Here is a 13,764-nt window from a genome sequence, read left to right on the forward strand (position 1 = left end):
AACTAAACGATTGTTGTATGTAAAGTAAATAAGGTTTTTAAAATGTTTTAGAAGCTTCATTTAAAATTAAATTAAAACGTAGAGCCCTCTGGATCGGTGGCCAGGACCAGGGCAATGCAAGTGCCACTGAAAACCAGCTTGCGTGCCGCCTTTGGCACCCATGCCATAGGTTGCCTACCCCTGCTCTACACTCTCTCATTGCTCTCACTATGTGCAGTAGTTTTGTAGCGGGATTTGATTGTATACGAGTATGTTACATGAGAGGAGTTCTACTCCAATGAAAGGGAAAGTGAAGAAAATCTGTTTTTGGGTCAAATTTCCAGTTTTCACATATCTAAAAAAATTAAGCGATGCACTAAACAAATCCAGGTGTCAGAAGGCACATTTTCAGCATCCTATATCCACATTCTGAGCCTACACAAATCTGAAAGGGTCTCAAACTATTTCCAAAGGGAAGGGGAAACATTTTCATTCTTGGACTTTCAATTAAAGTAAATTGATCTTTTGACCAGTCCTTTCAGCAGTTACTAAAACTTGGTGCAGCTACAAGAAAAGGTTTAAAATGAACCAGATGCTTAAAGAAAACAAATACAACATAAGAGCTAAAATGGGCTGTTGGTGTAAACAGAGTTTGTAAGAATCTAAAAAAGTAAATTATAGTGTAATTAACTTATTTTACTCAGTTTTGTATAAAGAGTAAATGCTCTTCAAGGATTAAAGTAATACGAGAGGTCACATTCAAACTTTAGTAAGACCACAAATGACTGTCACCACATAGTCCCAAATACAATCACTGTATATTAATATTCATGCGGTAACCATGCATTTTAGGAGAAAAGTGACTTGTACAATGAGTGTCTAGAGATGACAAGATAATGCTTTTAGCTGGGTAAATCCTTTACCATTCCATTTTAAGATTAAAAAAGAAATCAAGTATTAAACCCTTTCCCATTTGAGATATTAAAAGCATGATTTCTGTCAATTAAAACCATGCAGATAAGTTTAATGAAACTAGGCTGCTTTTGATATGCACCTGATGTTCCACCCATTGTCAAATCAGTTGTACATTAATAAGCTTCCCTCTCCTCTCCCTTTCAATCAGGGTGTTGCTTGTAATATGACTCCTATGCACTTAAGACTGCTGGGTTCTATATATCCAGAGGGCAAAATTGCACTGCTTCTGCCCAAGCAGCCTTGCCCACATTCATTTTTCTATACAGACTATTCCATATGGGCATCTTCTCAAGATCACTTTTAAATACAGGAATTAAGGAGAGAGACTGAAACCAAAAGTGAAAGGGACCTATCTGCAAAACAAGTTAGTAGTGGTTACTTGTGTCTGGCACAGAAGTGAATGGGTAAAACCCATATTTAACAGCTGCAGCTTTAAAACCTAAGGTAATTGGAGTCTCCCCTGTGGATAAACTTTTGAGCAGGGCTTTGTGAAGGAAGATAACAGGATACAGCAGAGTGCTGACAATAGCTCATCTCAACTGATTAGACTCTTCCTGTTGGTATGCATACTTCCATCTTTTCATGTTCTCTGTATGTATAAATATCTCCTGTCTGTGTGTTCCATTCTGTGCATCTGAAGAAGTGAGCTGTAGCTCACGCTGAAATAAATTTGTTGTAGTCTCTAAGGTGCCACAAGTACACTTGTTCTTTTTGCGGATACAGACTAATATAGCTGCTACTCTGAAACCTTAAATCTTAATGAAATATGATAATTAATGAACCCAATAAAATTGGAAACACGACAGAGTAAACCTTTGCAGAGGAGCCTTAATTTTTGGTGATTCCAGTGTTTTGAATGCTTGATCTCAACTTTCACTGTATTAATGTGGTGTTTTTATTAACATATAAAAGCTTTATAGATGGGTCACCGCATGACTTTTTAGTGAAGCTTTAACTGTCATGCCTTAAGGGACAATACCTTATTTAAAACACTCAGCCATTTATACAAAAGCAGTATTAAAAATTGGTAAGAATGGGCTATCAGTCAATATGCAGATGATTGAGTATCAAAATAAGTGACTGATGTATAAAATTATTTCAACATTGAGCAGCAGCCACTGATTTCACTTCTATGGAACTATGTGGTGAAGTAAGTAGGATTATCAGAGGCCATTCTGAACCTCCTCTGCTACATAAACACATTTTTTCTAAATATAGTTTTTTTTTTTTTTAAAAGGCCACTTATTCAGTGATCCAGCTCTTTAAATTATGTTCAGCAATTACATTACAGCCTTGTGGCAGACAGAGATTCAACGAATTGAATAATGTAAAAATTTCCAGTGGCATGAAAGGTGAAAGGAAAAGAACCCACCATGTTTTTCATCAAAGAAAGGGCTGACAAATCCAATGCTCTTTCATTCCAGGCAGAAAAATTTAAATGCTGGCAATTATTGTAACATTTTGCTTTCATAGGCTGACTTTCCCTTTGATGACTGACTTGGTTACTGATAACTTCTGATCCAAGATGACTGTGGAATGAGCATTATGGACTGCCACAAGCACAGGTTCTGGAGCTGGCGCACCCACAGGGGAGAAAAAAAAAAAAAAAAAACAAAAACCTGTGGATCAGTGCCGCCTCTTCCCACTCAGTGCCTCCCACCCACTGCAGATCAGCTGTCCAGCAGCGTGCAGGTGCTGCTGAGGAGAAGTAGTGGGGGCAGAAAGAGGTGGGGCGGGCGATGGGGTTTGGGGGAAGGGGTGGAGTGGGGGTTGAGCACCCCCCTGGGATCTGAGTAAGTTGGCACCCATGGCCACAAGCGTATTGTTTGACTAGGTGTAATCTTCCAAGATGTCCCAACTCACTAACTCTGAAATTTCTTACCTGTAAATGACATTTTGCTGCTATTCAAATCTAGTCTCTAGCTGGAGGCGGCTTTGCTTATAATCTAATGTGAACAAGGAGAGTAACTAATGGAACAGGAGAATTTGACTGCCAGCATAAGAAGATTGTCCCCCAGTTGCAAAAGACTACACCACATCAGCTATGTACGATGGTTGACAGAATCAGCATGAGAGGGAGATATGGTCAGACTGGGCTGCACAACCTCACTACAAAAGGAATGCTGGTCTCTTCACTTTGTGCGGTGTTGCACTGAGGTAGTTGTCATTTGAACTGGAGGCTAATTCAGCCCCTGGGCCATTCCAGGATTTGAGAAACTGGAGAAGGTCATAGTTTTCACTGCCCTTCCCCTGCCATTGGGCTTGAGGTCAAGTCTAGACAAGCATGGGGAAGGTGACATTCAGTTTCTGAGCCAAGATCAATAATATCCATAGAGAAAACACAAACTGGAAAAGAGAGGACATATGATTTTTGCCTACATGCACTATAGGTACCAAAATCACCACACACAGTGAGGATTAAGCTCATTAGTTTAAAGTTCTTAATACTCATGAAACAGTCTGTCTTGACAGAACTCAAAACTGAAGTCCCATTTAAAAAACATTTTAACAGGCAACAGCAGCACAAACGAACTCACCTGCTGCCCTCTCCAGATGTGCCGACCCTGGCCTGGAAAGACAATATATCACCTGCAAGAGTGAGGTGGCAGTGAGAATGCCACTCCCATTCCACTTTTGAACTTGGATCTATCAAGCGTACAGATGCAACATGGATACCTGAAGACCATCAATTCAATTCCCACAGACCAAACAGCAAACGGATCATGATTTTTGGTCTCCTGCAGCCGGAGTCAGATTCAAACTGGTGATCTAGAGGCAAGTGGCTCCCACACTTTTACTGACTGCCCTCAAACCATCCAGTGCCCCTAATCAACTTAAAAAAAAAAAGTCATGACTAGCAGAAAGCGAGCTGTTTCAAATTGACCTGCACCTCAACTTCTCTCCTCATAGTCTATTCGGACATATATATACTCATTTACTGGTCACCAGCACTATGATGAAGTAATCAAAAAGCATGCAAATTCTACATCTGTCAGTCCCCAGGAGAAGAGTGATGTAAGTAATAGTGTCTTAGTTTTCTTAGGGCCATTCCGATAACAAGGGATATAATTAGGGCCCTACAAAGCAGGATACAAAAGAGCTTAATAATTTTACTCAGATCATTAGAATTAATGAATGAAATTAAACACAAAGCCATCAATCCACAAAGAACAGCCATAGCGAAGCATTTATTTATGATCAGGAATTGTGAAGTCATAAATCCATGCTTATGGCATTTTGATTTCTGTTTATCCATAAGGATTGATGTTACTACATGTGTGGCCATCTGAAATAATCAAGTTGAGATATGTCTGCAGTGGAACTCACATGACCTGACAGTTTCATCTTTATTAAATTCTATACACAACAACAAACTTTTACTGAGGCATATGCTGCTTGGCAGGTTAGTTCCCATGTTTCAAATTTTTTCTGAAGTGTTTGATGCAGCCAATTGGAGGACATTACATTTTTCTATAAGTCAAAAACATCAGCAATTCTTGCTAAAAGTCAATATTTATATTGAAAGCATGTCCAGGAACTAGATTCATGGGTAAAGAGCATGACGGACGCGAGACTTTGGTGATCTTATCAGGAATACTTCTTAGATGCTAGAAACTAGCTATTAGAAGGTGGAAGCACCCCACAATATAGTAATGTCTCAGTCACAGTCATGGTCAGCAGCAGATGCTAGAACCTGAGCAACAAAGAAGGAACTAGACTTGCTACTTTGGAATTCTTTGGCATCCCTTTATAAGATATGAGACAATGGTCTAGTGAAGAAGGAAGTGCCATGAAATGGCTCTCAGGCTAGAGAAGAGACATGCGCCACCAAGAACAATTCCTTATGCTATGAGCTGTAAAGCAGGTCATGCTAACAGGGTCCCCTGCCTGCAGCTCAAAACTCATGTAAAATGCTAGCGTACTTTAAGAAAGGAGTGTCACATTGACCACTTAGACCAGGGTCAGGCAAACCTTTTGGCCTGGGGGCCACATCAGGTTTCGAAAATTGTATGAGGGCCAGTTAGGCCCACCCCTGCCCCCTATCTGACGCCTCCTTCTCGCCCCGACGCGCCCCCCCCCCAGACTCCTGCCCCATCTGAAACCTGCTGTTCCCTGACTGCTCCCCCCTCACTCCCGGGACCCCTATCCCATCCACCCCCCTACTCCCTGTCCCCTGATAGCCCCTAGAACCCTGCCCCTGACTGCCCCCACCAGAACCCCTGCCCCCATTCAACCCCTGTTGCCTACCCTCTGACCACCACCCTGAACTCCCCTGTCCTCTATCCACCCCCATCAGTCCCTGCCCCCTTACCGTGCTGCCTGGAGCAACAGTGACTGGCGGTGCTACAGCTGCGTTGCCCGGCTGGAGCCTGGCCATGCCACAGCTGCACAGCACAGAGACCGGGTCAGGTTGGGCTCTGCAGCTGTGCTGCCCCAGGAGCTCGCAGCCCCACCACCCAGAGCATTGCGCTGGCACTAGAGCAAACTGAGGCGGCGGGGCAGGGGGAACAGCAAGGTGGGGTCAGGGTCTAGACTCCCAGGCCAGGAGCGGAGGGGCCTGTGGGCCATAGTTTGCCCACCTCTGATTTAGACAGCTAGTCTTTTCTACAGTAACTTTGCTCTCTTGCTAGTTATTGGCTACTATATGCTTTATAAGAATATATTTTGATCTGGGGTGGGATCTGAGTTACTACAGAGAATTCTTTCCTGGTGTCTGGCTGGTGAGTCTTGCTCACATGCTCAGGGTTTAACTGATCGCCATGTTTGGGGTCGGGAAGGAATTTTCCTCCAGGGTAGATTGGCAGAAGCCCTGGAGGTTTTTCTCCTCTCTCTGCAGCATGGGGCATGGGTCACTTGCTGGAGGATTCTCTGCACCTTGAGGTCTTTAAACCACGATTTGAGGACTTCAATAACTCAGACATAGGTTAGGGGTTTGTTACAGGAGACAGTGGGTGAGATTCTGCGGCCTACGTTGTGCAGGAGGTCAGACTAGATGATCATAATGGTCTCTTCTCACCTTGAAGTCTGAGTCTATGAGTCTATGATCTATTATACTACAGGCATGGGAAAGAAGCAGGATGAAAAAAACAGTGCACTGTGTTTGTATTAGAGGGAGGTACTGTAATGAGTAATAAATTAAACATTTAAAAAATCCTGCTTAGTAAGGCCTTTGCTGGAGCATATTAAAATGCACTGTAGTCAGGATAACCTTTTTTGGTTGAAAAATGTTTACTGCTATAGGTCACCGTATTGTCTTCCTCCTTAAATTATGAAATAAATAGCTTTGTTGACACTTCCAGATAATGATTCACTAGTCTAAGGGCTTCACTAATGCAAAAACACAAAACACAAAACAAAAACAGTTGCCTTTAACAGTGTGCTCTGGAGCAAAATTTGGCAGCCACCAACCTCTATTTTTTTCCCCTATATTTTTTCAACTTCTTATCTACTTTCACCTGCTCACTGGTGACTTCCCATCCCACTTCTCAGTACTAGAAATTCCCAAACAGTCCCTATTTCTGAAGCTGAACACAGATTAAAAGTGGAAGATGGATTTAACACCTGGCAGGAAAACACCTGTCTGCTGTAGTCAAGTTACCATATCAACTAGGGTGGTCACAAATGGAATCCTTTGCAGTAACATTTTCAGGTTGAAATACAAAGATTCACTTCCTATGAAGAGACTGAGTAAACAGTGTTAAAATAAGCCAAAAATGTAAGCGATAGGAAAACAGACAGTCTCGCTGCTTGCAGTATTCTGTAGACAACTTCTGTTAAAATGAAGGTATGGATAAGACTGCAGCCCATACATGGAAATCCTCAGGGACTTTCCCAGCTCAAGCTAAGTTCAAGTGCATTGTGATTCAGTCCTAAGCACACAGAACCTCCACACTGGGTCTGACAGGTTTGCTAGGGTTACCCAGCTTTTCGGAAGTATATCACTACAAAAACGTACATCAAAAAGATCTGGCAGGGCTGTTCAGACACTCCTCTAAACTTCCCTTGCTTTGAGGTGCAAGCAGAAGACATCTGATATTTTACTACCTTGATCATACTTGGATTGGGGTGATCTGTTGGCAAACTCCTCTTAAACTAACCCAAAAACTATACTTTATTATTGCAGGCTGTAGTGAGAAGGGGTCAATGTGATACTTTTTAGCATGTTTGTGCATCTTGCAGGACTAGAAAGCAAGGCCAGCTTTATGAAGGGCGGGTCCGATTTGAATACCCGGCAGCGGTTGGGGGCTTCGGTGGCACTTCGGCGGCGGGTCCGCTCCGGGTCTTCCGCGGCACCAAAGGACTCCCTGCCACCGAAGACCCCTGGAGCGGACCCCCCACCGCCGAAATGCCGCCAGACTCCCTGCCGCCGAAGCCCCAGAATGCTGCCGGGTAAGTAAAAAAAAATAAAATAAAAAAGGCGCCCAAGGTGCAGGGCCCAATTCCGGGGTATCGGGCGAATCGGCTTAAAGCCGGCCCTGCTAGAAAGAGATGCAGAATTGGTGCTCTGTCACAGACCTCCTGTATGATCTTGGGCAAGTCTCTTTTCACACGACGTTTTCACCTTGCGCCTGCCTGGCTTATTTAGACTGTAAGCTCTGTGGGGCAGGGGCTGTCATTCACTCTTTGCACAGCACCAGCACAATGGGGTCTTGATCTCAGCTGGAGCATCTAATGTTAAACAACAGGTCTGCAATTCAGGAGAGGTGAACTGGGAGAGATTTATGGAGCTCAAGCCAGGATGTAGCGGGTTGGTTACCTGCTCCTCCCCTGAGGGGTTTAAAAAGCGGCCTGGCAGGGCTAGAAAGCCCAGCTCTAAAAGCTGGGCTGATAGGGGAAGCAGCCATAGCTGGGCCACACCCTAATCAGGCCACAGCTGGCCTGTATAAAAAGGCCAGGAAAGCCAGGAGCAAACACTCTCCCTCTGCCTGTAGAGGGAGAAGGGCCTGGCGGCTTAGAAGCTAGAGACAAGGTACCTAGAGTGGAACAGGGCTGGGGAAAGGCAGAGGAGTGGGGGGGCTCCTGCTTGGAAAGCCCCAGGTTGCAGCCTAGGGTAAGGCCAAGAGGTACTGGGAGTTGCAGAGGGCAGCCCAGAGGCAGGCAAAGGCAGCAGGTCCAAACCCCTTTGCCTATGATGAGTGGCTGATACTGCAGTCTGCCCCAGGGTGTGGGGGCTAGATGGAGACTGGGTAGTAGCCAATACTGAGGCAAAGTGGGGTAGTGGGGTGGGGGTTCCCCTGGGAGGGGGAGACCCAGTTAAAGGGGCACTGGGGTCCTGGGAGGGGCACTGGGGCCAAAAGGACAGGTGGATGGCTTGCAGAGGGCGCTCCTGGCTGGAAATTGAGCTAATTCCTGAGGATGACCAGCAGGAGGCGCTGCAGCGGTGAGTTGCCCGTCTACACAGGACTACCAAGTGGAGAGAGCAGCTTAGTCCCAAGTATCCTTGGCTCAAAGCACTACCATTAGTTCCTTGACTTCTATAGTTCTGAGTTCATTCATGTTTTAGAAAGATAGAAAAAAGATTAAGGACTGTTTTTTATTTAAGTGTCCACTGATTTGGTTGTATTTTTGGCACAGCCAAGTGTTGTAATTTGACATATGACAAGGTCTTCAATTCTTGTCCATCTTAACATTGGTATAAGCATGTGGCCAGACCAGTGTTCTAACTGGATCCAAGCCCAAGGAAGCTATGTAGCCTTCTAAGTGCAGCGTTTAAAGACAAAGCTCCACTGGAGGGAGAGAGACATGTTATGCAGCTGTTAACTTTGCAAGAATGCTCAGTTCTAGAGCCAAGCATTTTGAATAAGTTTTTTAAATTACATTCTCCCCACTCCTCAAAAAACCAGGGCTTTCAGAGTGGCTGACTTACAAGTGAAGATCACATATTTAAATATTTGCTGCTGCCGCTGCCTCCTCAAGACTTTGAAAAAGTCTATTTAGGGACAGAGAGGGATTTGCAAAATTACTTCAGTGTGGTGAAGAAAGAATACCAGTCACCGGAAAAATCAGCTGGGATCAGCAGGGAATGCCACTGTGCAGAAAAGGCAAACAAACAGAGCAATGAAACTTAAAAGAGAAACAAAAACTTATGGGCAGAAACAATCCCCATCTATAATGATTAAGCAGGGTGTGGAAAGTGAAACTTTTATTTATGTAATGCAGATCTGGTTACAGCACGAGGGTAGATCCAATCACCTGATTTTATTTTTCTGCTTCTAATCTTTTATGCCAAGACGAAGAAAAGAGGGCCTGCTAAAAATGCATTCTCTTCTGACAGTCTCAAAGTACTTTAAACATCGATGCCATATATCTATAGCCTAAGGAGCTTTCCAAAGTACCATGCTTTGCCCGCAAGCTAGTGAAAGTTACACTTCAGGAGAAGAGCTGTTGCTGCAGGGCAGCACCTTGCATTTCCAAGTCAATATGGGTCAGGGCACCACCGACTGGTGTTTGAGTTAATGGTTTTATAGGAGCTTCAGAATCAGTCATAGGAGCTATTTCTCACCCTCAAGATTTTTACTTGGAAACTCTTCTCATAATAGCACTCTCTTGGATAACTAAAATGGAAAAAACCTTAAGAAGTGATGATCCCATAAGGCCAGCATTCCATCTCAGATTTTGGCTAATGTTGGATGCTTCAGAGAAGGTACAAACCCCATGTGAGACTTCAAATTGCAACAACATAAAAGAGGTTAGCAGAATTATTTTTTCTGTCTAATGGTCACCTTGTGCCATGAAGTGTGAGGGTTACTAGGCCTCACTTTATCCTAAATAGTTAAATCACAGTTTAATTCAATATAGTATTACATATGGTGGTCAAAGCAGATTCAAAGGAACAAATTCTTTTGGCAATTTAAGGCCATTCCCTTTTTGTGTAAAACACTAATGCCACTTTGTGTTAGGCTTATCTCCAGTTTCTGCCCTTATTAGCCTATAGAAATGAACACAGGTGACTGCACACATTACAACTATACTGTTAAATTCTTGCTGTGCAGTACGATTTCTGCTGCAGAATAAACAGAGCCATGTGACAAATACTGGAGGGAGACTTAATATCGTTTATGGATTATACTTAATATATCATTGTAAGGATTTTCAGGTACATCAGTACGAACTGAAATTAGGATGTAAATGGACAGTGTGATTCTCCATTGCTTGGTATTTTTGTGCCTGGAGAAGGGGAGAGAGAAATGGAGAGCATTTCTTCACACAATGCAGTCAACCTTTGGAACTTCTTGGCAGGGGATGTTGTGAAGGCCAAAACTACAACATGGTTCAAAAAAGAACTAGATAAGTTTCTGCAGGATAGGTCCATCAATGGCTATGAGCCAGAATGGGCAGGGATGCAACACAATGCTCTGAGTGTCCCTAGCCTCCGTTTGTCAGAAGCTGGGAATGGACGAGACAATGGATAACTTGATTGCCTATTCTGTTCATTCTCTGAGGCACCTCACGTTGGCCATTGTCGGAAAACAGGATACTGGGGTAGCTGGTATTGCCCAACATGGCCATTCTTATGAGAGTAAAACTAAGACTACATGCCACTGTGCCTTAGTTTACTTGTCTGTAAAATGGGGATAATGACACCGACTCCCTTTGTAAAACACTGAGATCTACAGGTGAAAAGTGCAATACGAGAGCTGGGTATTATGAAGGTTATGGATTTTCCAAATTTATTTTTTACTTCTGGAAAGTTAAAAATGTTAAACCATGAAGTCTCTGGGATGAAAACAATTCATCAAGATTAATTTAAATCTTTTCCTTAATATAGAATTATTATTTTCTGTATGAAGGAAGACAATCATGTTTAAATAAAAGATCACTTTTGATTTGTTAAGACACCAAAACAGGAAGTGTTTAAGAACCCAAATCATTAACTCAATTCTCAAAGTTTTGCTGATGAATACATTAATAGCACTTACTTTCCTTATTTACCACTGACACTAATCTCAGTGCTGTGAAAATCACTGTTGCCACCAATACCTAATAATGCAAGTGCTGCAGGAAATGTAGCTTCTTGCTGTTGAAGGTCTTATGAGACATCAACTGGTTGTTACTGGGGACCCCAAAATCCTAAAGCTGTCTCTTGGTAGATAATCTGTTCTTCTTTACTATACTTTTGTGCATTTTGTCAGGTAGCTTATGTAGCTATAGGCAGACATGCTACATAGGAAGTCACTGTACCTCTGTCACTAAAATCATCCACCAGCACAATTTCTGCTATCAGCTCAGGAGGGGAGCGATTTAGGATGCTGTGCACTGTCCGGAGGAGAGATGACCATCCTTCATTGTGGAATGGGATTATCACACTGGTGTTTGGGAGCTTCTCCAGGTACAGCTTGTTATTGCAGCTAGACAAGGATAAAACAAGTTATAAACATACCAAGTAAAAAGACACATTAAACACTATAACTTTTATCTCAGTTACCTTCCAAGTAACTCTCAATTAATCCTCAACAACCTGTGAAGCAGCTATCTACATATATTAAAAACAGCTTTCTGATGTACATCGATAAGCTACATGTTCACTAGCCAGCAATGAGTTTTCTATATTCATAGATTAATATAACAGATTAAAAATACTATTTCCAGTACTCAGAGGGGTAGCCGTGTTAGTCTGGATCTGTAAAAGCAGCAAAGAGTCCTATGGCACCTTATAGACTAACAGACGTATTGGAGTATGAGCTTTCGTGGGTGAATACTCACTTCGTCGGATGCTGATTAAACAAAGACTGTGAATGGCTTGCCAACTACAAAAGCAGTTTCTCCTCCCTTGGTTTTCACACCTCAACTGCTAGAAGAGGGCCTCATCCTTCCTGACTGAACTAACCTCGTTCTCTCTGGCCTGCTTCTTGCTTGCATATATATACCTGCCCTGGAAATTTCCCCTACATGCATTCGACGAAGTGGGTATTCAACCACGAAAGCTCATGCTCCTATACGTCTGTTCGTCTATAAGGTGCCACAGGACTCTGCTGTATTTCCATACTGTCATGTTACAAGTATCAAAAATGGCATTAAAGAGTAATGGAGAAAATTTTTAAGATACGGAAGTCATTTAGTGCCTTCCATCACCAGCCAAGGTTGCCTTTAGAAGCAGTTCTCTTTACAGTTCAGAAGTGCAGAAGTCTATTAGCAACTTTCTGGTAGTTCTGCTTTTAATCCCATTCCCCAACAACCTTCAGGAGAGTATTATTTCAAAAGGGTGAGAAGCTCAGTTCTGCTGTCATTATAAATACAATGATCTAGCTTATTTTAGTTTCCAAGTGTGAGACAGAGGCTTAAACAAGACCAGCCAATAACTATGCTCTTTTAATATTCATCCAGCTAAAACTCAAGTATTTCAGCTAGATGCGGGTTTTACCTAGACAGTTGCTTTAAGATTTTGAAAAAGTAACATCTATTTACTTGGGCTAGTTGTGCCCGGGAGCCCCAATTCTGCAAACTCATCTGCCATTCTGCAAGATACCTATTTCTATACCAATAAGGGAAATGTTTAGACTGGAAAAAACTGGTTACACACGTTTCCATGAAGGCGGCCATATATTCTCCAAACTCATCCACCTGCAATAGTTGTTATCCAAAAAATAAAAAGCACCCTTGATCTGCAGGCATATTCCATGGAGTTGGATGTGTGCTTCCAAAGGCTCGCAGAATCTGTTCAGCCAGCCTTTTTCTCACAATCACAACATTTCTCCACTGCTGCTATGTCTTGTATTTAAAAAGGGGTCTTACATAGAGAAGCTGGGTTCTCCAGGGCCCTAGGTTTTCAGCTGGGACAAAAATTGTGTCAATCAGGACAAAATCTGCTCTTACTAGAAGTAACGTTGTATCATTTCTAGCCCCACAGACAAAACAGGACCTCCAGTCTTTAAGGTCTCATCTGAAAACCTCATGTGCTAAACTGCACTGCATCCCAAAGTCAGAAGGGTGCAGGGCTGAATCAAAGACATCTATGTGCTAACACTGGTGAAGGGGAAAACCCTTAGCACACATGAGTGGACAAGCAACCAAAAATTGCACATCTTTCTCTTGCAGCTTTGCGTCTTGAGGAAGGAGGTGCTATTTCTAACAGCACTTCGGAGGACAGCATCAGCGTATTTGCCTTTACAGCCTTCATTAAGCAGACTCATTTGGAGCAACTCACGGTACAGAATGGCAGCACTTAAAGTGTTACATTTCTCACAAATGCACGCAGCAAAGAATGTTCAAAACCTATTGGAACGTCAGCATCATCTCACAGGGACTCACATACAGTTTTGTTGTAGACAGCGATAGCAGAGATGCCAGGCTTGCGCTGAGACTTTATGTGATGCTTATGAAAAAAGTTAGGGAGGAATGAGGGAGATTGCTTCAATCTCTTCCTTTCCCCACCTCCTCTCCCGTCCACAGAAACAAGGACCTCTGCCTCATCCCCTCCCCATGTACAGTCAAGGAGAGGGTCTGGGCTCCCCCCTATTTTGCCCCAGTCCCCACCCCCTGAACAGGGAGAAAAGGAGGACTGGCTCTAGGACAGCTGACCTTCTATGCCCCTAAGGCCTTTAATTACCTTGGCCATTTGTGGGCCTGGACCTCCGTCCTAGGATGATCCTCCTCCTCTTCTCCATCCTCAGTTGCATTCCCTCTGTACTCCTCTGATGCTGCTACCTTCTCCTGCAGCTTCTCCTCCCTCATAGACTGTGCAATGAGGGTTAAATAGGAGGCAAGCCACTGCAAGAGTTAGAGGGTTTTGGGGAGCTGGATTCAACACCCAAGTCACAGGCAGCATGTTGCATTCTGTCCCACGTGGACCTGGCTGGTACCTAGAGTGCA

General features: G+C 43.3%; 1 protein-coding gene across 3 annotated transcripts in view; it reads right to left on the bottom strand.

Annotated features, from left to right (window-relative positions):
• The window catches only part of GALNT10 (polypeptide N-acetylgalactosaminyltransferase 10), a 124,454-nt gene that overhangs the window by 49,994 nt on the left and 60,696 nt on the right, over positions 1-13,764 (bottom strand). For all 3 annotated transcript variants that reach the window (XM_050961304.1, XM_050961305.1, XM_050961306.1), the window contains one exon: positions 11,137-11,303. In XM_050961304.1, the coding sequence (XP_050817261.1) occupies positions 11,137-11,303 (167 nt within the window). The remainder of the gene's footprint in view (positions 1-11,136; positions 11,304-13,764) is intronic.

Source organism: Gopherus flavomarginatus, chromosome 7 (genome assembly GCF_025201925.1).
Source record: "Gopherus flavomarginatus isolate rGopFla2 chromosome 7, rGopFla2.mat.asm, whole genome shotgun sequence".
Lineage (NCBI taxonomy): Eukaryota > Metazoa > Chordata > Testudines > Testudinidae > Gopherus > Gopherus flavomarginatus.